Source organism: Ostrinia furnacalis, unplaced genomic scaffold, assembly GCF_004193835.3.
Source record: "Ostrinia furnacalis isolate ACB-3 unplaced genomic scaffold, ASM419383v2 OfSCF0292, whole genome shotgun sequence".
In the NCBI taxonomy this organism is placed as follows: Eukaryota; Metazoa; Arthropoda; class Insecta; order Lepidoptera; family Crambidae; genus Ostrinia; species Ostrinia furnacalis.
The window spans coordinates 41,536-68,544 of record NW_021130531.1 but is presented as its reverse complement, the minus strand read 5'-3'; the positions used below and the strand labels follow the sequence as shown (position 1 = coordinate 68,544).

At 37.3% G+C, this 27,009-nt stretch overlaps 1 protein-coding gene across 1 annotated transcript; it reads right to left on the bottom strand.

Annotated features, from left to right (window-relative positions):
* Window positions 1–652: 652 nt before the first annotated feature.
* LOC114358488 (uncharacterized) lies at window positions 653–26,402 on the bottom strand. The gene is made up of 5 exons (XM_028312467.1): window positions 24,534–26,402; window positions 14,620–14,840; window positions 5,252–5,404; window positions 4,318–4,422; window positions 653–3,786 (listed from the first exon to the last, which is right to left on the bottom strand). Exons 1-5 carry the CDS (start codon window positions 25,609–25,611, stop codon window positions 3,658–3,660), a joined length of 1,686 nt encoding a protein of 561 aa, XP_028168268.1. The 5' UTR covers window positions 25,612–26,402; the 3' UTR covers window positions 653–3,657.
* Between the last annotated feature and the right edge of the window lie 607 nt (window positions 26,403–27,009).

The window sequence follows — 27,009 nt, the reverse complement described above, 5'->3', positions numbered from 1 at the left end:
CCAGTTGTTACCGAAACATGTGTTAATCCAGTCACTTCGTCAGTCCCTAGTTGAGTAGCTTTATTGATTATAATAGGAAATTGTATATAATTTAATAGTATTTACGTGTGGTTTTTTGGCTATTTTCGGCACATCGTATTAAGCATCTTATAATATAAAGTTAATCTGCATTTGTGTTAAGTTTTACTCCAAATCGTCAGTCCCTAGAGCGTCAGGCCCTAGCTTTAAACGGCACTTGGGACTAAATTACTAGTTAGGGAATGATGTTTTTTACATAGTGATAATAACAAAACAACTACATTATGTGTATTAACTTATCTATAAATGTTAAGGTTATAAGTTTTATACTTTATTAGAAGTCATATAGGAGTAATGTAGTATGAAAAAATTTAAAATTATAATTTCTCCTAAAATAAAGCATAAAGTGACTGGCCCTTTTAGACATAACATAATTAATTAATAAACAATAATTTACACTAATAAAGTATTCAAAAGCATCTTAAAAAAGTTACGGACAAAATGACGTCGAAAATATACAGATTTTTATGGAATGACCCACTTACGTAATTAATGTTTATTTCACAGACACAGGCACTCTTTAGAAATGTTTTAAGTGCCATTAAAATGTTGGTACTTGTGTCATCTTTTTAAAATAGGTACATAGTTTTAAATGTACTTACCTTCCTAATAAAATTTATAATCATTAGATTATCGTTAATAAATAACCAAAAGTGTGAAAAATTAAGATAGAGGCTCCATATGAAAGGATACTCTATTTATAAAACTAAACTCAGGGTTGTTTTATCCTGCGGTTGTTCTAAATATTTGAATTAAACCAATTGATTGGTTGAGTTTATGCTCAAGTTTTAATTAAGTTTTGAGCATGATTTCATTTCATTTCCATGACTGTTTTAAACATTTAGTGCAATAGCGAGTGGACAAATATTATACTTTGTAAGTACATAGCAAATATACACACAAAAGGTACATGCATTAACTTATATGCAATATATTTTAAAATATAATAGAACCCAGATAATACATGGAATGACTAAGAAGAATACTCGCCGTAGAACATACACTTTTGTGCTTACAGAATAGTAAATTATTATTTTTTAGTACAAAATGATATTCTGCTATTGTCATTTATTAAATTATTCATAATATTCTATTGATGAGGCATAATATAGTTAATGTTTAAAATATATTTTGACAAAGTATTTAAAACATTATTTATGTCTTAAAACATTATGATTAAATTAACAAACATGTTAAATTCAATAATTGAAAGAAACTCAGCAGAAATCTGTAGAATTAATACTTTAAAAAAATCAATAAGTAATTTAATTAGTTTCAGTCTTAACAATAAATTAATAAAAAATATGTCTTTCTCTTATATTTATACATATAATATTGGAAAATTAAATGAATTAAAACATTTTTATTAATGAAATTAATTTGTCTGTGCCGTATTTATTTCCCATGGTAATTGTATAATTTATTTAAGTAGTAACACTAACAATATTGCAGTATTGCCATTGTAGATATGAACATTAGTAAGTATTGTTAGTAAATATTCAATATTGAGCTTTAACAGTTAGAAATTAAGGCACAAGTGTAAAATAAGTAGTAATAAAATTTCCCTGGTAGATAAGTGAAATCATAATACATTTTGTATATTATGAGCATTACAATAAAAAATATTTATCAAGCCATTTCGCCACCTATCCTCTGCCCTAAGACCAGACATGTCTACACTAATATTAGAGGAAAGATTTGATTGTTTTATATAATGAATAGGCTCCGAAATTACAGGACCGATATGAAACAAAAATTCACCATTCAAATCCTGAATTATTTCTGATGAACATAGGTACGAAGTTCGCCGGGTCATATAAAGCTACCCTTATTTTAATTGAAGTGATCGTAGATAGTTGTATGATAATACATTGTATCTTGTCTTAGGGAGTCGTTCTATTACATTCATCAGTCGACGATTTAATTCGTCTATTGTGAATGCCTTTTACTTCCTATTTTGAGAAAAATCTCAAAGGCAAAGGCTTGTCAAAACAATTTATTGTATTACCCAGTAAAACAAATGTATAATGTATTAAGTACATAAGAAGGCACTGTGGCGAGTAATTATTATATTTATTTATTTCAACTGTACTTTGAGTTTTAGTAAGGATATTCTTTTTCTCAAGTGGCAACATTCCACCCTACCAAAAATGACAATTGATTTCAAACCTTGCACTGAAGGCTTAAAGCTGAAAATCTGTTGGAGAAAGGTTCATGTTGGGGGTAGTCTTGGTTTGCAGAGTTTTGAAATTTTAGTGTTTGCCAAAATGTTATTGCCACAAGAATGTCTTTACTAAATATATAGATAATAGTTTAAGAGGCACTTTTCTAGGTATAATGGTTCCAATTATGCTACTAAGTTCCATAATAAAAATAATGTTACCAGCTAATAATTACATTATATTTTACTTTAAAAATGCAACAATTTTCAATGTTGATTCAGTTAAATAAAAATTAAGTACAATTGACTCCGAAAGGCACGATTAAGGCCAGGTACTATTAAGGCACAGTACAAACTTGACATTAAATATTGCGAAAAAATTGATTAAATTATGAATTATTCTATTGAAAAATACAATTACTACAACATTATTTATGTATTAGGTACTAAAATTGTAGCAGATCATGTTCATTTCGCGTTTTATGGTAAATAATATGGCTATTCAAAACTTTCTTCTGTTATTTTTAATCTAGTCTAGAACTATAGTGCACCATTTCACTTAGAGTGACGTTAAACTATACATTAATGTATAATCTCATTTACTTATATTATACTTGTGTATTTACAGAAAGTAGTTTCAAAAAGCAATGGATTGGTTAGAAGCAGAGATGGTATATTTTATAACAGCATGTTATTAATAAAGATATTAATTAGTGATTCCTTGTTTAAAAAAAGAAAAGCAGGCAGTTGTCATTTTGGCATTCTGAGTTTTTAAAAATGGCGGAATCGTTATTTTGAACATCTTTCCTGTTATTGTTAATGATTTTTATTTTACTCAAACCAATTATAGATAAGTGAAAAAGTTAATGATTTTTCCATGTAATTAACACTATGGTGTCTGCAAAGAACTAAGTATGAATTATATTATTTCGTTTCTCATTCGTATCGCTATTTAAATTCGTTTTAAAATTGTAAATTACTGGACCTTCAGATACTCTTGGCTGTATCAGTCCATCATAACATCTGTTGTACCAAATCCGCCCTAACCGATCCAAGAACGTGTACCAATAAGTTGTATAATTTCACAAAAAAATGCCCAATAAAACATCAGAAAGTGTCGCTACATAAGTACAGTAAGAATCCAAGAATTACACGTACACTAACAATAAACGTTCTAATTAAAATACTAGCTATCACTGCAAAGGTGTACACATCACACGGTTTGAAAAGTAAAATGAGGACGTGGCCGACGCTCGTTACGGCGGTGACGGCGTCGGTCTGGAGCAAGATGGCGGCCGTGACGGGCGCTACGGCGTTGTTATAACCTCTTTTGTACAAAATTAAAAACAGGATCGCTGTGCTGACAGTGGCCGGGTCGTGGTGGGGGGAGGGGCGGGCCAGGAGGGGGACGCAACAGATCACCGCTGAAAAAATCCGAGGAGCCGCGACGTGCGCGTCGGCGGCGTCGGCTCCGGCAGCTTGCGCCGCTTCTCTTGTGACGTCAGCTTGTGCTTCATCTGCTCGTCGATCAGCTCTTGCATGTCCATCTGGAATACACAGTGCTCATTTAGTTCCTGGATGCATTTATTTTAGCGCCGTATTATAAAATCTCGATTTATAAAAGTATCGGTACCTAGGTGATTTGCGAGCAAACTTCAGATAGATTTAAGTAACTAGATTCGTTACTTAAGATAGATTCAGGTCTCTGGTTGGATGTATGCCGATATCCCAGACCAAAATCTTGATTTAGGCCCGATTCGACCAAACTTTTATCCGAGAATAACTCCTGGTATACTTAACATTGACAGTTTCAGTAAGTATGTGAAATTGTCAAAACTGATGATTTATCCTGAGATTTATATTTACTCTTGTTTGGTCGAATCAACCCTAAGTGTAGATTCAAGCTTGATCTTAGCTATTTTAAGTAGAACATTGGAAAATTGTATAAACTTTAAATAATCTATAGTTTTAAGGTTAATTTTGTATTTCTCTTGTAAGTGAATGTAATTCTTTTAGAGAAATAAATGTCTTAAACCATAAACCATAAAACGGGTGATGGTTAAGTTAAGACTACACACCTGCCACTGCTCCAACTGTTGGCCGAGGTCGACCTTCTGCCGCACGGCCTCGTACAGCTGGCTGTTGGCCTGCATCAGCTCCACTCTTGTCTTCGCCAGGGCCACCTGGAACGCAAGCACACTTGTGTTAATATTCCATCTCACATCCCTGTTCTTTAAAAATATTCTTTTTATCGTGCGTTGTCACAAATGAGGTCACGCACTTGGTGTTACATTCATAAGTCAGCATTGGATTCGGTAAGACAGCAGATTATGAATAACTTTGCGTTAGTAAGTGGGAGAGGCCACTTAGTGGATGACGCCTTAGGTACTTAAAAAACCCAGACCACGGCTCTCCACTTCTTGGTAGGATCTACCACACCCCCTTTTATGAGGGGCCAACAAGTTTACCCAGGACCACGGAGCTACGTCTGACCTTTGAAAAGCAGGAGGAGGCAAACCCATATAATGGTCCTGGTTCATCAAACCCATACAATGGTTGACTCGCGGTGGAAAAACCTATGAAAGATGGAGTAAACGAGTTCTCTAATGGGAGAGAGAATGGGTTTCGTTAGATTGACAACAAGACGAATGCTGGCAGCGGTTGGATAAAAAGCTCTCCTTTTTCGTGCATTATCGTGCTGTGAAGCTGGACTGCCAATGACTGAAATGATGATGAGTGGTGTAGGGTAGGATTATCCTTTTACCTCAGCAGCCTTCTTCCTCTCAATGGTCTCGTCGCGCTCCTGCCTGGCCCGCGTGACCGCCTCGTCGTTCTGGAGACTGTTCATAAGTCTATCGAGTTTCCCGAATCGATAGGGGACCATTTCTCAATGATCTGGTTATAGCTTGCAATGACTGGATAGACGCCACAGGCACGTTTGGCGTTTCTTGGAAGGTTGAAGTCTTTTCCCGGGCTGTCTTTAGGTGAAATGAAGAAAGGGATTGTTCTTACCTCAGCAGCCTTCTTCCTCTCGATGGCCTCGTCGCGCTCCTGCCTGGCCCGCGTGACCGCCTCGTCGTTCTGGAGGCTGTTGTAGTTGGCGTCATTGAGGAGCTTGTCTCGCTCCTCAGCCGCAGCACGGAGCTCCACTTCGGCAACGGACAGCTGGAAAAGAAAATGGAAGAGTTAGAGTTGGAATCCAACTGGATGGTAAGAATTGTGGGTGAAAACTAGTGCTAAAAATGCCCGCTTATGACTTTGGGACGGAGCCACAGAAAGTTTAGGCCGTTAACTCTTCTATAATTCATTCAAAAGTTGTTAATTCTCATCCATTGAGGAATTCATCGTCTGCGGAAACCTAAAGATAATATCTGAAAGTGAATATAGACGAGGATTAAATAAACCTTTATTTGAAGACTACGACAATTTTACATAACGATTGAAGCGATAATGACTGCAGAAATCGAAGACTGTCGCAGTCATTGTCCAACAATTAATAAGTGCATACCATTATTTTTCCGCGGCTAATCCACGCATTAATTTATGCATTAAGGCAAATTCCCACATTACCCGGCTGATGTGCGTATGACACGCGATGTGCCACTTTCTTTTTTAGCATTTGCCAGTCCATTGTTTCGTACAAGGTCGAGCGAAGATCAGATTTGTGAAAATTAGCGCTTGAAGAGGTTTCTTTCGTTAATTGGAAACGTTTAAGCTTGATTAAAGCGGCTTGATTGGTCTCTAATTATCACGGTGAACAGTTAGGAACTGTATTTATTTGTAGAGGTACTTTTCCTGCGTGTATAACAATAAAACATACAATAATAATACATAATATTTAATGTTCCTAATACACACAACCCAAAGGGCTTCCAGGCTAGAGGGCAAGCTAGGGTTATCATACATAGATTTCAGACGGAGCCGCGGACAAATGTCCAGTATTGTCCAGGCTAGAACAATAACTCGCGGCTCCGTTTGATTGGGCTCCGGAGGACATCGTGACACTGTCGAGTTTTAGTGGGAGTAGGTTCCGCCCTTCTAGGCAATGGGTAATATGGGTATGCAACTTCTTGCATTTGCCGACGGAAAAAAATCTTCCATCATAGATCATATCTGCTCTCAAGAGCTACTCTAAAGTGTTATTGTGATCAAGAGCGTTTCAATTAGTAGGGTTAATTAGTAATTGATTTATTAAGACCGATTTTTCGCATCAAAAGGGCCGAAGAAATCAACCATAGATACACCAATAAAAAAACCATAGCGTAAAATTAAGTATTATTGATCATGTTCCATAATTAACGAAGTACAAATTAGTGTACGCAACCATGCAGGCTAAGTATAAATAAATCCACTTATCAGGGATGATTTATTTCTGTAATTAACGCACTAAAACATAAGAAAAATATGTATAATTCGTTAATGTCTGATGAGTTGGATTTAATTACAATAATGCTAATATCATGAATGGAATTGACACATAATATTTCTGCAGTGAGTTATCAATCACCAACCCCTACTCTTCCCGCGGGTGTCGTAAGAGGCGACTTAGGGACTACACATCAAACAGAGAACGGGCAGCAGCGCTCTCTGAAAAACATCAATCTTTTAAACTGCGGTCTCCAACCCGCCTGCCAAGCGTGGGGATTATGGCAAAACCCTCCACTATAGTGGAGGAGGCTCATAGTCCAGTAGTGGACTGGAAAGGGCTGTTGATGATGAGTTATCAATCTTCAAAGTGATAGTTAAAAACGAAAAAAAAACTCATAAACCTAATTTATTTCTGCAATTAGGCTTTAAAAAAGCACTTTAACATGTACCAGTATTAACCCTACCACTGCATCAGGACAATAAATGGGCCAGTGCTGAGAAGAAGCAGCGCAAGAAACTCAGTCACTATTGTCAGTTAAAAATCGATCTAGCCACCTATAGCGTCTTCTTTTTCATTGGATGGAAGCATTTTACATTCTTTACCATAAATAAAAGTATCTAGGTTGCCATATTTTTAGCTGACAACTAAGAATAGCCCTTAACTGATTTCCTTGGCCTCTTTTTATATTAATGAAGTCAAAGTAGGCCCAAGGGCTCTTTTTACGTCAGCATTTCAGGCGTTCCCATTTAGTTTACTTTAAAAAAGGCTTACAATACACAAACTTGGCCTTCGAGGCAGAAATGGTGGCCACAGACTATAAACACAAGGTTGTCACTTTCAAGCATAACAAGGCTGAATAAGGTGATTCCTTTGTCAGAAAAAGTTGGAGTTTTGACAGCTGAAAATGGCGCGAAAATATTTTTACTGAATGAAAAATAACATCTTATGTAGGTAGTTTTTGATGTCAAATCAAACGTAACAAAATGACAAATCTATACTTCATTTTACAATGTTTGATGCTATATTTGATATCCTATTAGACAAGAAATGTTTCGATTTCATGCAGATAAAATAGGGTTATGTAGTTTTCCGGTATCTATTATATTTGACGAAACTTCAAGGTTTAATGATTGGCAAGGCCATGAGTTTGAGTAATGCCTTTGTATGAATAACAATATTTGACAATGAAAAGTAAGCAGAATTGGCTATTGTAGAAGTTAAGCTATGGGTTTTTGTGGATTTATTTACGTACATGTATACTTTTTGTTAGCAGTTTTGTATGTAAAATAAATATGTAGGTTGGTAGAGATTGCTAATTTTTTAATTACTCACGCACGAAGCCTTCGGTGGCAAAAAATCTAGTGCACGAGGGTAAAAATTGTCATGGATGTATAAAAAAGGAGGATAAGCAACAATGACTGAAATTCAGAAAAATACTGGTACCTACTTGTCTACCACAAAAATCTGGAAAAAATTGTGTAAGTAGCTTAATTCATCACTAGAATCTGTTTTCTTTGCTAGTGAAAAACTAAGCTACCGCCCAATTTTTTTCAGATTTTTATAATGGCTGATAGAAATATCCCATTCTCGTTACTTTTTGAACAACCCTATTAGTACAAGGTATCGCTGAAAGAGCACTAAACTAAACTCCATAATTTATTATTTTACAAGCAATTATTGCCGCAGTTAGCTGACGTAGGCACTTTCTAAGGACGTGATCCTGTGGTCGCCGACCGCTCGGCCGGGGTCACGGAGATCTTACGCCCGGATTGCTACACTCTGACGTCAAATACTTCGTGATTTTTATGTTTTCGTCTAGCAAATTAGTAGCTAGTTAATTTATGGACACGTGCTATGTTTAACGACGATTGACCTCTTTCTCGAAGTTGGACCTACCTAACTGGACTGTTTGTCCCAGGTAGGTATACATAATCCAACTCGGATGGGCAGCGTTCGGGAAGCTTCGCCATATACTCACGTCCGAAATACCGCAGTGTCTCAAGTCGAAAGTATTTGACCAATGCGTGTTGCCAGTGATGGTATACGGATCTGAGACGTGGTCGCTTACTATGGGCCTCATAAGAAGGCTCAAGGTCACCCAAAGGGCGATGGAGCGGGCTATGCTCGGAGTCTCCCTGCGTGATAGAATCAGAAATGAGGAGATCCGCAGGAGAACCAAAGTAACCGACATAGCTCGCAGAATTGCTAAAATCAAGTGGCAGTGGGCGGGGCACATAGCTCGTAGAGACGATGGCCGTTGGGGCAGGAAAGTTCTCGAGTGGCGACCACGGGCTGGAAGACGTAACGTGGGCACGCCTCCTACTAGGTGGACCGACGATCTGGTAAAGGTCGCGGGAAGAGCCTGGATGCAGGCAGCGCAGGACCGTTCATTGTGGAAAACCTTGGGGGAGGCCTTTGTACAGCAGTGGACGTCATTTGGCTGAAACGAACGAGCTATGTTTAACAAATTACTATTGTTGATTTACTTATAAGAAGAGGTCCCCTACGTAGCTTCGGTCGCCCAAGAATGGTCTGGTGTCCCAAGGATGTTTACTAATACGTAGGGGTCCCCTATGTAGTTTCGAACGCCTCTAAGAATAATCTGGTGCCCTCCCAGGATGTTGGGCTACCGATTTGAAGATGATAGTTGTTAGTAGGTAGTAACTCATGTCATGACATGGTATGTCAGGGGCCCAGGCCCCCTGAAAAAGAACCCTAGATACGCCAATGGCTGTAGCTGCAAAACTCAAAACGATTGCATTTGACGAATGGTTTTAAACGCTGTGTAAGTAGTCAGTAAAATATTTTTATTGTTACTTATTAACCATCATATTAATCATCATCATAATCAATAAAAAAACTTGCTAGTGTGAAGTGCTAAGCTAATGGATCAGACTTCAGGTACCTATAATAAATCAGCTATTTATTAAAAAGATTAAAAAAAGAAGATTAAAAGATTATGAGACCTGAAGCCTCATGACTCATTAATGAAAAAAAGGTTAAAGCTTGAAGATCATTATTAAGAAGGAGGTGATGCGTGTAACCGATCTCTTTGATAGTTAACTTTTTCCTCTTACTTGGCTTTTTTACACGGCTTGTGTGAGGTTTCTTTTTTAGAGGTACTTAGGTATTTAGTGCGCATAAAAAGGGTTGAACAGAAGGCAAAACTTTAACACATTCACAGTTTGATGTAAACTCACACCAAGATCTCAGGATAGTCACCTTACTCTTTCGTGCGCGTTTAGTGCGTCACTTGGCATGACACAAGTGTGGCCCTGACTTTAGGCAACCTTCAACTTATATTTTCAGTTAATTATTATTTTATTTCTTTGATATCTGATTGATAATCTAGCCTGACCTTTAGCAATGAGCAATATTGTTTTTATGTTCTAGTCCATTGGCCCTTCGTTAAAAATGAATTTCTGTAATAGTAATTGTTAAAAAACTAGGTTCTTTTAACATTGCTTAATTTCACGTGAGTATTGGATGTACAAGCATATTGTTTTGAAGTTAATTGAATCTATATTAGATCTTTGACTGAGTAGGTACACCCATAAAACATACAAGTTACATAATATTGACTTATTATTTTGCAGCGAAAATCGTTACACTCGATTTACCGTCGCTCGAGTGAAATTAAAATTCGACGAGGACTTATGGATTAAAATGATTGAAAATTTTAATTAAATTTTTTTATTTACACCCACTTGTCACATGGGCTGTTTAATTGAGGTAAGAAAACAATTACATATTTAATTTTGCCAGTCTTTTGTTTAAGAAATACAATACACAAAAAAAAATCTATTGAATTTTGCACAAAATAGTGCTTAATAGTTAGTATGTAGTCCAAACACATTTAATCTTGAATACTGATTCAAACTGACGTCATGCAAACCACTATTATCAGATCCTGCCTTATGCGACTATGGGCCATAAACATATCGCTTTATTGTTTTACATCCATAAAGGGTTGAGGTCAATTCGCCTAAACCAGATCTGGGGGATAACCACAAAAGCTACCAGCGTGGGCACTGTGTGGGATTGGTGACTCATTGATAAATAGATTAGTAGAACAATGGGGCCTAAACCATTCTATAATTTAGGAAAGTTTTAGATATCTATTTTAGGTTTTCCTGACCCAAAGATCTTCGTTGGTTGAATGTTTATTGGCGGCCAAGCTGTAGATACTGGCTACACAGGAGTTACAGCGGTGGGAACGAGAACTGGGTTAGACTTATGCCCTTCTGCGAAGAAGGGTGACCCCTTCTTCGCAGAAGAGCTGACGCTCAGAATTAATCGAGGCAGCTGTGGGCATGCGACGACACTGATTTTAAGTCCCCAATGAGGTCACTGCCGGCGAAAAAGTATGCTAGTAAGATGGCGGTTGGCCACCCACAAGGTGGACCGACGACCTCACAAAGATAGAAGGAGCTGAATGAAGAATAGGGTGAAAAAGAGAAATTAAAAGAGCTCATTCATAGCCTCAGTGTTAAATATATTTTTATTACTTCTGGTAGGTACAAAAATACGAAAGATTTTCAACGAGTAACTGAGCCATTGAACCGTGAGAAAGATAAGTAGCTTTTCCTTGTGTCTACGTGTTAATCAGTTTATGTTATTACCCTCATCTTTTTAGCGCGTGTTCCGGAAGGCTCGGATTACGGATTATCCGGATCCGTGGTGTGACGAAAGCAAATCGGATCTTAAGGTTTCGTGGCGGTGTAATAAGAAACCTATAAGGAACTGATAATCAAATAATAATTATTATAGTGTAACTAGCTGTCACGACGAACTCCGTATCGCCTATATTCATCAGAAATAATGTAGGTTTATAATGTTGAACGATTTTTTCGAATCGGTCCAGTAGTTTTGGAGCCTATTCAGTTTAAACTGTAACTGTATCTAAATTAATATTAATAAATAAACAAAAAAAAATCCTCTTTTTAATATTAGTGTAGATGTATTTGAAATATGACCAGTAGACCAGTTCAGAACTGTTCTTCTTTAGGGTAATACTTTGGTACAGAAAATGGGTGAAAATGAAAAAAACATTCACTTCAGTTTTTCACACTTTTACAATCAAATCCTTTTGTTTGCCCATCTCTAACTGCAAGTTTAAAAAAAATCTCTCAATACCATTACTAATACAACTCTATGTACAATCGACAGCACATTTTCGTTGCAAAATCACACCTATCACAATCGACACAAGACTCTACGGTGCAGCTTGATGTGCCATCAGTTCAACTAATAGAATAATCCGGTAACCGAGCGCACCGCTAAGTGAATATTAACCTGAACAGCCCGCGTAATACCATTGCGTTTGCGCACACCGCAACTCGGAGAATTATCGATGATAAATCGAGTTGGCGTAATGATGGAGATAGGGTTGCCATCTTAGATTGATAAGCATAGACAAGCTGCGGCATTTACGTCTATGTCTAAGACTTCTATGATGTATTGCAATATATATATGAAATTTTTAATATTTGGGTCACGAAATTGGGTCAAAAAGTTCGAAAAATCTTTGAAGACTTTAGAATGAAAAACAAAGTGTGGGCCTCCCACTCGTTGGACCGAAAATCTGACGAAGGTCATGGGAAGCCCCTGGATGAGGGTAGCGCAGAACCGGTAAGAAGTTGTGGAAATCCATGAGGGAGGGCGTTCTCCAGCAGTGGATGACATTAGGTTGAAACAAAGTCCTGTTACGAGTACCTACTGCCTGCCTTTAATGCCTCTAACTCTCGTATCTCTTTCAGGAAACTATAGGTAATGCCTGCTAAACGTTTGAAGTGACAACCCTTCCACAACGGTATTCAGATTGAATTTACCGCGTGTCGAACTACCGTCAGTTGCAATCCGAACGCGTTGGTGTAGCACCTAAATAGTTTGTTTCGGATAAAGGCCTGCACAGACTATGCACAATTTATCTACTATTTTGTCGTCAATTTTAGATCCCTTACACGGAGGAGTAAAAGTATCTCGTACAAAAAGTCCCCTGAATAACCGAGGACATCGAGGGACTAGACTGGACAAAAGATCAGGAATTTCAGAAAAAAATTGAACTAACGTGACGAGTAGCAACGCATACAGCGAAATGAATCTGTGTAATCTCAGAAATAAACAAAATTGACACCGTATGCGTTGAATCGGTAGCATAGTTCAACACTGTATTGTTTTCCTTGTAAAATAAAAATAAAATAAATAAATAAAATAGAGATATAGAGAGATGCCAACTAATGCGCTCAGTTCGAAACTCAGTGTCGCATTAGAAATTCACATACACAAAGTAACCAAAATATGTGCTCATTATCCACTGCGGTATCAGTACTCAACGTTCGAATAATCTTTAGTACTACGCAAGCAACGTAAACTGTTTACATTTTGACGTCGCTGCTGTCATCATTACTGTTACGAGCAAGGTGATCTGTGGGTCTAGACAAAGTGCAAATTATAATCACAAACCAGTCGAAAAGTGGTCGAAAAGCCCCTTTTTTGTATGGAGTTTTGACGGATTCGATTTTCGATTCGATCAAAAAGTGCGTTTTGTCTAGGGGGGCTGTTTTTGGGCATATTGCGACACCAGTCCCGCCCCCTTGTCACATCTCACTTTAATTTCTGTGATCTGTGGTCCGTAGGTGGTAGTAGGTAATTTCTTGGCGGACATATTTTTTTGCGATTCAAAGTTTTTTTCTGCGCAGACCTTTACGCTTTATCACGAAATGTAGAGATAACTTTTTATAAGCAGCGACGTTATATCTCGTAGCCAGTTAGAGCATAACGGCCTAGCTCAGAACTGTATTTCAAGAAAAAAATATTTTGTTACTGAAACAGGTTTTGCCAATTTAACAGTGTTTTCCGTATCCATAATGGATATTTATCTCTCAGTTAGCATCAAAGCGATCACGCGAGATACAGATCTAACGAAACAAACCAGTTACTGCGTAACGGTGTTATTACAAGCAAGAAAAACATTTTTTCAGAAGATTTTGCTTATTGCAGAATTAATGTTACATATTTCTATATTGATTATGCTTCGTGATCACAATCTCACCCGAAGAATCCAGATCCGATCTGCAATGGAGCGAACATGCCTCGAATCGCTTATTAATATTACAAAAATTTTTTGCTTGACAAAAAGTTTATTAGTGGTGTTAAAAACTATGATAATAAAAACGTCGGAAGAGATGCTGCAGTAGTAATTATATTTGTTGAAAAGAAATTATTATCAGTTTATTTAACTGTAGTTCTGACGGTTAATAATATTGCATTCTTTTGCCCAATTACGCTGCTAAAAAATCGCTCCATAATGACTTTTCGTCTGTATCTGAGTCTCTCAAGTTTTGAGGAATGGCGACGAGAAATGGGATAAGCTTTATGATTTTATTCCTTTGCCTAAATCACCGAAAATAAAAAGCTCACCTTAGAAGACAGTTCCGCGATGACGTCGTTCTTCTCATCGATCTGTCTCTCTCGCTCCAGTGCCCTTCTGGCGTGCGCCGCGATGGAGTCTCTCACTCTAGAACCTTCCAGAGTGGCGTAGGCGGCGAGAAGTGGGATAGGCTCTATGATTTTATTCCTTTGCCTGAACTAACTAAAATAAGCTTACCTTAGAAGACAGTTCCGCGATGACGTCGTTCTTCTCATCGATCTGTCTCTCTCGCTCCAGTGCCCTTCTGGCGTGCGCCGCGATGGAGTCTCTCACTCTAGAACCCTCCAGAGTGGCGTAGACAGCCTATACGTTCACGGCAAGAAGTAGGATAGGCTCTATGATTTTATTCCTTTGCCTGAACTGTCTAAAAAAGCTTACCTTAGAAGACAGTTCCGCGATGACGTCGTTCTTCTCATCGATCTGTCTCTCTCGCTCCAGTGCCCTTCTGGCGTGCGCCGCGATGGAGTCTCTCACTCTAGAACCCTCCAGAGTGGCGTAGACAGCCTATACGTTCACGGCAAGAAGTAGGATAGGCTCTATGATTTTATTCCTTTGCCTGAACTGTCTAAAAAAGCTTACCTTAGAAGACAGTTCCGCGATGATGTCGTTTTTCTCATCGATCTGTCTCTCTCGCTCCAGTGCCCTTCTGGCGTGCGCCGCGATGGAGTCTCTCACTCTAGAACCTTCCAGAGTGGCGTAGGCGGCGACGGCGTCCGCGCAAGCCGCGGCGAGGGCCCCCCGTCGGAGGGTCTCGCCCTCCTCCCCGTCTAAAGACGTGAGGGAAAGGTCTGAGTGTAGCCCTGTGGGAAAGAAAAGGTGACATTAGAAGTGGCGATGAACAAGGCTGCCAATGCTGCCATACGACCGGGTTTTCTCGGATTTGCCCTATTTTAAGGGAGTACGAGGAGTTTATTTTTAATTCTAGTAAACAAAATCTGAATTACAAATGGTAACCGATAACAGAACAATCGGCTTTTTCTGCCTGAAAAAGAAAATATTTACACAGCGAAAGGAAAAAGGCAACTAGCATAAACTAAACGGGTTTATGCTGGTAGCCTTTTTCATAAGTGCCAGTTTGGATTCGTATTTGAGGCTATATTACATCTTGAACATGATATGAAACTTGAAAAACTCGACTGTTTTAAGTAGGACCTGAATCTATGACCTTTATTGAGACATGGATATAATTATACAAATTTTAGAATCTGCCAAATCATACTGAAAAAGTGAAAACCTATGCATCTTTGTTATAGAGTAGAAAGAAAATGCAAGACCAATAAACTATCTACATATTTATTAATGCTCTGGAACAGTCGGTACAAACAATAACAGAACATAACGCAGTTACGTAAAAGAGTTGCGTGCGCGCACACACTGCGCCCTTGCCCGTAGTCGGGTTGCGGTTACGAAGGCTTGGAGATGGGAAGTATTGGGTTGCTTGGGTTATGTGATGGAAGACTACTGGATCCAGCCAATCGGGCGATGACGGAACGATACGGAGGTTTTGTGGATATACCGTCAACAGCGCTTTTTAAGTCATCGGGAGTCCCACACACCACTGCTCTCCGGGAGCAGTGACAGCGTGCAAAGCATTTCCTCCGCGTCAAAAAAAGGACGACAAAATTTTATTAAAACTAGGTAGGTACGTGGCCTATTTGAGGAAAACGAATTTGGTTGTACACCGCCATTGTTTTCTTTCATGGCATCTTAGAATTAGTCCAGTCATTTAAGCTTAAATTAGGTAAGAATCTCGGAATTCGAGATACCCAGCTGTAAGTCTGTAAATACTTGTATATTGACACCCTAAAAGTTGTCTCAAAACCTACATATGGTAGGGTGTAAGCAACTATTAAATTTTAAGGTCAAAGGTCACAAAAATCGGTTTTTTGCGCTTTTTTTGGAAATATCTCATTTCCTATGGGTTTTTTGCTATTTGTATTTATTATCAATATTGTAGAATACTAAATTCTCTACAAATTTTGTTTTGAAAATTTTTTTATACGGTGAACCGTTTTCGAGATAGAGGGCGGAGAGCGCGCGGTCACTGCATCACTTCAGGTCAACTTAAGTGGTTTAGGTTTTTCATACAAAAGGATTTTCCCGCTAATTCCCGTGGGAATTTCGGTAATTACTTGTTGTAAATAAGCTTTAAGTTTACTAAGGTACCTACATGCCAAATTTCAAGCGTCTAACTTCCGTTAAGCGTTTAGATTTTTCATACAAAAGGATTTTCCCGCTAATTCCTGTTCCCGTGGGAATTCCTAAGTAAACTATAACCTGCCCAGGTGTATGAAGAATAATTGTACCAAGTTTCGTTAAAATCCGTCGAGTAGTTTTTGTTTCTATAAGGAACATACAGACGGACAGACAGACAGACAAAAATTTTACTGATTGCATTTTTGGCATCAGTATCGATCACTAATCACCCCCTGATAGTTATTTTGAAAATATATTTCATGTATAGAATTCTGTCCGTCTGTATGTTCCTTATAGAAACAAAAACTACTCGACGGATTTTAACGAAACTTGGTACAATTATTCTTCATACACCTGGGCAGGTTATAGTATACTTAGGAATTCCCACGGGAACAGGAATTAGCGGGAAAATCCTTTTGTATGAAAAATCTAAACGCTTAACGGAAGTTAGACGCTTGAAATTTGGCATGTAGGTACCTTAGTAAACTCAAAGCTTAGTTACAACAAGGAATTCCCGAAATTCTCACAGGAATTAGCGGGAAAATCCTTTTGTGTGAAAAATCTAAACCGCTTAAGTAGACCTGAAGTGATGCAGTGACCGCGCGCTCTCCGCCCTCTATCTCGAAAACGGTTCACCGTATAAAAAAAGTTTTTAAACAAAATTTGTAAAGAATTTAGTATTCTACAATATTGATAATAAATACAAATAGCAAAAAACCCATAGGAAATGAGATATTTCTAAAAAAAAGCGCAAAAAACCGATTTTTGTGACCGTTGACCTTGAAATTTAATAGTTGCTTACACCCTACCATATGTAGGTTTTGAGACAACTTTTAGGGTGTCAATATACACGTATTTACAGACTTACAGCTGGGTATCTCCAATTCCGAGGTGAACTTACTATAATGACTGGACTAAATCTATTTTACAGATAATTGAAAACCAATTAGGTTTTCTGGGCAAAAATGAAATGTTCTTTCACAAGTAGTGCCTTGAAATTATTGGTTATTGGTGTCAAATACCCACCCAAGTTAATGGAAAAATTGAATTTAGTATCATGGTGATTGTTGGGTGTATCTTCTTTAACCTAATTTCTAAGGTGTGGTTCTAGGTCCCCAGATTAAGGGCTCTATTAACTCAAGGCTAGCTACTGCATCATAACTGTTCCACCTAATTGTATAGGGTTATATGATTTATTCCCTTCTCTATAAGTTATATTTTACCACGGTCAGTTGAGATCACGAAAAGATTAGTGGCATAAGTTACAAACTTACATGACTTGATTGTTCAAGATTATTGCAAATCATAGACTTTAATCCATAATTTTCCGCGCGACCCCTTTCTAATCTTGATACGAGTCAGATTATGAGTAACAGGCTTTTGCCCGAGGCTTTGCTTGAGTAGATTTTGGTTCGCACGATCCAAAAACTACTTAATTTCTTACCATATAATATGAATCTTCATATCACAAATTTGAGAACTGATAGGTTGTACATAAACTCCTGCTTCACCCCCTTTTAATGGTAAATTTTGTCTTCAAGGTCCCTTCTTTCTTTATTCCTTTACCTACTCATGTCGTATTTCTAATCTGTTTTTTTAACAAAATTCATTTTTTATGCAGAACAAGGCAAGTATATGAACGCAATTATACTTGATGTTAAGTGAGATGCAGTCTAGGATGGTACATTACTGCTGGTACTATTACTTAATCTGTGTTACTGCCCAGTAGAGGTGCCTACCTATCCAAATGGTACTACGGTTTTGGCGTAACCTAACAAATAATAAAACAGACAGAGTTACTTTCGCATTTATAATATTAGTTTGAATATGCCTACACTCACTGTCATTTTCCTTCGCTTTCCAATACGGTGCAATGTATGACTTTGATGTATGACCATACAAATGTTACGAGCTCTTTTCCAGTAATATTACGAGGTTAAAACGAGACGTAGGTAATCTTGTGCAAGCTGGAAGTTCTAATAATACAGTTTAGACTTTAACAGTTACTTAGGTTAAGTTCATACTCATTTTATGTAGTTGCGTTAGTACTTAGTCCATACAGATCTACTGTGTCCTGGCACCCAGCACTAAGGCGCGTATTCACAAACATTACTATGAGGTCTCACAGTGCGCGTGGGCGCACAGGGTGACACATGAATCAATCACAGAGCACTATTCAACGTTGTGCGTTCGATTTTCTGCTTCACTTAAGCAAGCATCGTTTGTGAATACGGGTGTTAATGTATGGAAATAATGTAAGGTAAGTAAATCTAAAAAACGCAAAGATGCTTGTTTTGTTTCAACTACAGCAGATTATGTTGTTCTGAAGTAGTGGTGGTACACGTTATATTTGGGACGTATAGGAAGAAGCCTCAAGTAGGCATGAAAACTAAAAAATAAACTAACTAAAGGAATGCTAAATTTGAAAGTAGCTATAGGTGCACTGACTCAGGCCTGAATATAAAAATAAAGATTTTAATCTGAATTGAATCTAATCAGATACATGCTATTGATAAGATCTAATAAACTTTATCAATATTATCGACATTATAGCTAGCGGCTAGCGAAAGTAGGCTGATCAATTGCAGATAGTCAAATACCAAAGAACTGCCCTAGTTTTAATACCCCTGTAGGTGTTCAATCTGAAAGTTTTGGGTTAGTTTTAATAACTTAACCGCCTCTGTGATCTAGTGGTAAGACCACCTGCTTCAGACGCAGAGGTCCCGGGTTCGATTCCCAGTAGGGGCAGAATTTTCTGTTCGGTTTGGTTGGTGGCAGGGCTTGTTCTAAGTTCGCCTGGCTAGCTACCACCATCTTACCTAAGTCTGTCACCATAACAGCAATGTTAACAACAACATTGTGGTGTTCCGACAGTTAGAGGTAAGATAGCCAGTTCCTCCGTGGTTGAGGATTCCGGGTGAAGCTCGCTTCCACCTTCAGCTTCGGCCTGATCCGTCACTTACCATCAGGTGAGATACAGGCCAAGAGCTTCCTCGTTGTGGATTTAAAAAATAGGTAGTGTTCCAGTTGATAGTAATAAACTAATAAAACACTGAGAACCAGCGATAATAGCCAAACGGTGAAGGTGGAGTTCGAAGAATGATTCTCGAGATCCGAGGAACGCGGGTCAAAACCCGCCACTGCTCGACTATTTTGGTGAACCCACCCGTAACACAAGTATATTTATTTAGCTTACCACGAAGGGTTAAATCAAGAGATTACACGACAGTATTTTGCTTGAAATGACCAACTTTTGTAGATCTTTAACTGGCATATAATGAGCTTAATCCTCGTTGTGGATTTAAAAAATAGGTAGTGTTCCAGTTGATAGTAATAAACTAATAAAACACTGAGAACCAGCGATAATAGCCAAACGGTGAAGGTGGAGTTCGAAGAATGATTCTCGAGATCCGAGGAACGCGGGTCAAAACCCGCCACTGCTCGACTATTTTGGTGAACCCACCCGTAACACAAGTATATTTATTTAGCTTACCACGAAGGGTTAAATCAAGAGATTACACGACAGTATTTTGCTTGAAATGACCAACTTTTGTAGATCTTTAACTGGCATATAATGAGCTTAATATGCCAACCATACTCACAAGTTAACACTAACGCAATGACTCGCATGATTACCCTCAATGACTATGACCACTATGGCTGTACACTGTACAGTAAGTATAGTTAACTGTGTTGCTATGACATAACTGGGTGCTAACCACAATGTAACATTACCTTAAAACCGCAGGCTTTTGTTCTCGGTTTGCCTTAGTTGGAAACCAATATCAGGCTGTTGCTATTCTAGAGATAAACTTTAGCTTGTTCGAGCTAATTGAAACAAATCCTTATAAAGCCTTATCTTGCTCATTATTTTTTGGCAAGCGCCGCACCAAACTCGGCCACCACTGTCTTACAATCACAAAAAAATTAGTGACAAATCGGTCAATGACCTAGTAGGTATACATTTATTTTATACCCTTATTTCGCCCTCGACGTGGGGACATTTAAAACCCTCATAATAAATACTCTATTCCATATCTAAGTTATATGTTATGGTGTACCGGTATGCAGATGACAGCATGTGGAGTTAGATAAGATCCTCGATTTTCCTCTGGCTAATTAGTGAGGGACGTCTAGGTATCGTCTAATATTTGATTTGGGGCCGTCCATATATTACGTCATTCTAAATTAGGGGGGGGGGGGGTTGGTCTGCGGATGACGGTAAATGATAGATAGGGGGGGGGGGGTGTTTCGAAATTGACGTCATTCTTATTTATTTATTTATAGTTTATTGTTCACGTACAAAAAGATTATTTCTAAAAAGAAATTTCTTCCAGCACACCTAGTAAGTAAGACTGCAAATGTGAGAGGGAGCTCTAAGAGCTCTAAGGCGCGTACAATACTAAAATAACTCATAATAAACATACATAATGCAACATAGATGTACACAAATACAGTAATAACTACAGATAAAATAATCTAACAATAATCTATATCTATACTTATAATGAATCTGTAGAGAGGTCAATTCTGTACATGAAATACAGGGTGTTAGGTAAATGGGTATATGAGCCGACACTAGCCCATGTTAACGTGGGCATATAAATGGTATGGTGAAGTAAGAAAATTGATATCTTCATTTTAATTATTTTAATTTTCATACAAATCGGATTTAATAAAATTTATTTTGTATGAAAATTAAAAAATTAAAATGATGATATCGAGTTTCTGACTTCACCATACCATTTATATGCCCATGTTAACATGGGCTAGTGTCGGCTCATATACCCATTTACCTAACACCCTGTATATTTTCAAAATAACTATCAGGGGGTGACTAGTGATCGATACTGATGCCAAAAATGCAATCAGTAAAATTTTTGTATGTCTGTCTGTATGTTCCTTATAGAAACAAAAACTACTCGACGGATTTTAACGAAATTTGGTACAATTATTCTTCGTACTCCTGGGCAGGTTATAGGATACTTAGGAATTCCCACGGGAACGGGAATTAGCGGGAAAAATCTTTTATATGAAAATACTAAACCGCTTAAGTTTGACGCTTGAAATTTGGCATGCAGGTATCTTAGTAAACTTAAAGCCTAGTTACAACAGGATATTGCAAAATTCCCACGGAAACGGGAGTTAGCGGGAAAAAACATTTGTATGAAAAAATCTAAACCGCGTGATAGATGAAAGGGGATGAAACGGGATCCACGCGTACGAAGTTGCGGGCGGCCGCTAGTATTACATGGTACTTACAGTATTATACATATAAACCTTCCTTAAGAATCACTCTATCTATTAAAAAAATAAAATATAAGGTGATTCTATAACCAAGTGTTTTAATTTTGTCAAACTGGTAATGACGTCAATTTTGGGAGAAGGGGGGGGGGTCATTAAAAAATGACGATAGGATGATTGTAGGGGGGGGGGTCTAAAATCTGAAAAAATCGATGACGTAATTTATGGACGGCCCCTTTCCAATAAGTTGTTGAAAAGAACCAGTCATGAAATTGCAATAAGTATCGAAAATCTCAATGCGGAATCAATAGGATCAACCTAAAATACATGGTTTGCAGATTGCATATTGAATAAACAAATTCCGGATTTAACATAATAATGTTAATGCCAATTTGATTATGTTAGCATATTATTATGCAACCATTTTGTAATGCAGCGAGCAAAAACTTTTCCTCTCGGCACACGGCGCATCTGAAAGTAAACATTGTCGCTTACAACGTAATGTAGCTGCACTATAAGCTACGCAACATTGATTGAAACAAAAATGACGAACGATAGATATTTCAAGTTTTTTAATGCTCATAATATTAACCCCTTTAAGAACGCTATGTTTATGCTTGTGTTTGGAGAGTCCTCACCACAATAGCCCAGCGGTCATCGGCTATCGATAGGGTTCCTCGACTTTCGAATCGTCAGACCGTTGACAGTGGCACCACTGATACATTACATGAATGCTAAGGCGCAGACCATCGATTTTTCGTCGGCCGATAGTTTAGTCGGGCAGTTGATCAGTATGGGCAATGGGCGAATGCTAAGCCTAGGCGCAGACCATCGATTTTTCGTCGGCCGATAGTTTAGTCGGGCAGTTGATCAGTGTGGGCATGTATAGAAGTGCGCACATTACACCGATTCGATTTGGCCGATTGTTCATACAATTTAAAATCGGGCTCGGCCAACTAAAAATCGGTGGTCTGCGCCTAGTCTAAAGCTGGCAAACCAGTCTTGTTGTATTATGAGATATCTGGCATAGCCCATGCCAAGCTACGGTATCGGCGTCCCACGAGTTTGTGGACGCCTACCTTAAAACAAGTGCGGTCTTTTTTTTGCGGACATCATAACCACCAACCACGCTGTAACCGCCCGTTTTTGCGCATGGAATGTAACCTTAGATGTAACACTATAAGTTCACTCTTGCATCGTCACTACACAACAGCTTAACCGACGTAACACTACCTTGAGACCTTAATTCTGCACAGACAAAAACTACTTTTTCAGAAAAACCATTTTGTAGAAATCGGGTTATTCCGTATTCGACCCACGACAAACTCAACCCACTCATTATTTTCCTTACTCAACCCAATTTTGTTCCTTACTCTACCCACAACTAATTTTTAATTTTATGTTCCTTATTCACCCCAAAAACATTCCTAGCTCAACCCATTTTAAAACCACTTAAAAAATATAAGATTTTTATGTACGGTCAGAATAAAAATATATTTTTTAGAAATTTAAGCTCAGTTAATTTTTGTGTTAAGATCGTGCTATTAAATATAACTACAGGAGTTCTGATACAATAATATATTTGAAAAACGTTTTTCACAAAAGGACACAAATAAAATAATGACTACATGCAATTAGAACTATAACTTTTCATAACAAAACAAAAAGTAGATACATTTTTAAAATCTTATAATAAAAATCACAGATTAAAGAGGAACCATTAACTAACATAATTTGAATCTAATATAAATCTACTATAAATCCACTATAAATCTTAATAAAAGTATTCATGTGGACGGATAACTAATCCCGCGGTATAAGTTTTGAGCGGTATGATTTGACCAAAGTTTCTAAATTACCTTAAAATAGAATAAAATCTACGATATATTTAAGTTAATCAACATTTTTAAACATTTTCTAACAAAACAAAATATAGGCCGATTCGCAACATTGTCAAAACAATTAAAACCGGTTTAAGGGTGAACAATGGATGGACAAGCCGCTTGGCAAGCGGTATCGGTTACTCATTTGCATAGATAACAGTTAAAAAGATAATAACTCACACTTTTACCTTTAACAACGGTTTGTTGAAAGTGCAAGTTTTCCCATATGTATGTTTGTATATTTTATCAAACATGTAGGTGATGTTTTTTTTAAATAAAAATAAATGTACTAGTATGTATTTATCATAATTAAATTTCTGGACAAATAGTAAACGTTGTTTTGCTATCCATACTTGTTTTTGGTATATTTACTTTGGGTTGAGTGAGGAATGCATTTGGGTAGAATAACGAAAAGGCCACGAAAGTGATTTCTTGCTTTGGTTTATTTTAAAATATAGTGACTGGTGTTTATGTTTTTACAATATTTTAATAACTAATAAATTATACGTGGTAAGTAGAGATCAGTACATCAATAAATAAATAAGGGTATTTTTGTTATCTGTCTGTATGACTGTATGCATGTCTGTATATCTGTTTGTTAGATAAATTTAATCTGAAGTTTGAGTTAAAAGTTGTACAACAAAAATACGAGGCCCTCTGGCCTAAATAAAAAAAATATTTTTGTTGAGGGACTGATAATCAGTTAGAATTCTTTTTATTGAGGTATTGATAATCCGTTTTTTGCTTCTTTAGCATTTCAGAATGCCACCAGTATCACCCTTAAAACCAATTGCGTAGAATCTTGTAACTTAATAGGTGACGTAATCGGTAAAATTTTATCTTGTATTTAAGTAGGTACCTATTTATGTTATGTTATTGCTATTTATCTATGAAAATAAGACAAAATATATGTTTTATAAACACTTAAGAGTCATTTACAGTAATAAAGTTTGAAAAAATTATTGCTGTGAAGTACAGAATCACTTTCGTGGCATCAAAAAATTCAAAACGTTAAAGCTTCCAAACGAGACTCACTATTTGACTGATTTACTGAGTATACAATCTTCACATCAAGCGCTACAATTTTTGTTTACAAAAAGTTGAAATAAGTTAGAAATAAAATTCGCCACGAAGGTGACGATGAGAACCGTGGCGATGAGAAATACCCACCTACGTGTGTGATATTCGTATCCCTAGCTTGCGCCTGTCCCCGATGGACTGGATTCGGCTTGTTACTAGGAACGCTTTTTGGTGTAGGTTGGGAAGTTGAATGTGGCGGTGTAGGGTGCACTAGAATTCTTGAGAACTCGGGGTCGATGTCGGTGTCTGGGCATCTGAGAAGCGGGCTCTGGGNGAAGTTGGCTGAAGCGGTTTCCATGTAGATGCCCGTTTCCATGGCCGCTTGCGAGTTTAAATGGTTAATGTTGCGTTGGATGGGCCTGGTGTTATGATTTGAGGGTGTTATTTGAGGTGTAATGTTGTGATTCGGAGGTGTCCTAAGACTGTTGTTAAATGCTCGTTTTCGACACTCGGAGATGACATGCCCAGGCTTTTTGCAATAATTGCATGTTTTTTGAGGCTGATTTGAAAGAGTTTTATTTATTGTCGGTCTGTTAAATGTTGGTTGTTTATAACCTGAATGAAGTGCCTGCCTAGCGCTGTTCATTTTTCTAACTTTGTCCTCTTGCATGGCGAAGTTGCCAGCATCAGACAGGTTGGAAAATTCTTTTGTGCGAAGCATAGTCCCTATGTCAGAATTAAGCCCATTGACGAATACGCTTAAGGCAGTTTCCTCCGTAGTTATTTTACGGTCTGGCAATGAGTTGTCTAGGACTTCCGCGGTTAGTTTTTCTAGGATCTTGTTACGGCACAGGTCGACCCTATGTAAATATTCGGTTACCGTTTCGGTGTTTCTTTGGAACATCGATTGTAATTCTAAATGGAGGTGTGCGAGGGTCTTAGTTTGTGAGAACTTTTGAATTAAGAACTGTTTTAACTCACACCAGTTTCCATGTTGCTTAGAATGGACGTCTGAAGAGTAAGGCCCTGTTATTTTATTTAAGACATATATTAACAGTATCTCCTGTTGCGGGATGCTAGATAGTTTGAAGGCAGAGTCGCAGGAACGAATGTATCGATATACCTGACTTGCCTGACTTGTATCGAAATCTGGGATTAGTTGCAATAGAGTTTGGAGTGGGACTGTTTCCGCGGTTTTAGTGTCTACTACTTGTTTTGTGGTCGACATATTGGAAATAGTTTCTAATTGATCGGGTGAAATATTATGAGGTTGGAAAAGAGTTAGGGATTTTGATTAGAACAGAGAGCAAAGTATTAGCCACTTACCACAATAACAGCATACAGATCTTGAGCATGGTTCGGCAAAGTTGTGTTGAAAGCCTTCGGCTACCGTGAGTCTTCTTCGGCGATTCTTGTCCTTTTGTGGTGAAGTCTTCACGTTTTAACTTTGTCTTCTTGTTTACTCGCGATCCTACCGACTGCGCCAAATTTGTTATACGGTAAGTTTGAAAACACTTTTAAAAATAAAAGATTTATTGAATTTTACACTTATTAACTTGATTACAAATGTTTGGATTTAGACTTAGATTTAGACTTAGATTTAGTACAGAATTATGATGTGACTTGTGTCGATGTAGAATTATAACTAACTGCATCACAGGATGATTGGGGTTTTTATACCCTGATGTCCTGAGACTTTAGGCTTAATGAGTACACAAAACATTAGGTAATGATCTAATTACTTAATATCGTACAAAGGTTGTGAGTTTTGTCAATAAAGTAATTGATAAATGAGTGTACAGAATATTACTAATCGTGAGAACATCAATTAACATTAATTTAGATATCCTAATGATTACAAAGGTTGAGATTAATAAATATAATTAGTAAGTTTAAACAAACAACACATTAAGAGTTTTGAGAATAGTAAACATAATTAGTAAGTTATACAAACAATATTAAACATAATTACACAAACAATGTATTAGGAATTTATGATACACAAGTTTATAGAAGATAATAATTNAATTAGTAAGTTATACAAACAATATTAAACATAATTACACAAACAATGTATTAGGAATTTATGATACACAAGTTTATAGAAGATAATAATTATAGGTATATTGGGTATGATATAACAATAGGTATATTGGGTATGATATAACAGTATGTAGTAACTTTATCACTTTAACCAGTCTAAGTTCACGGCACTTATGGAAACAATATTTCGAGTCGAAGAAAAAACTATTTTGCCCTTTTCTCTCAACGATCCTATTTATAATATTCTTCAAGGCTTTTCCCCTGACACCAAACTTGTTATCAGAAATAGATCTCATTAATCATCACATAATATACATCATAGGTAAGTAGGTACAGTCGACAGCAAATCAGTTTTTTATTTGCAAATCAGTACTTATTACAAATACCTAATACACTAGAGTATTTAAGGGCCGTCCATTAAGGGGGGTTTGAAGGGGGGTATGACAAAAATCAAAAATGTTACAAGGGGGGTGTATTTAATTTTTTTTTATACGCGTACAATATGATTTTTTCATGATTACGCCAATCAAAAATAACCTGCAACCTTTCTGTCTAAACATTTTTATCATGGTTTTTTTGTAGA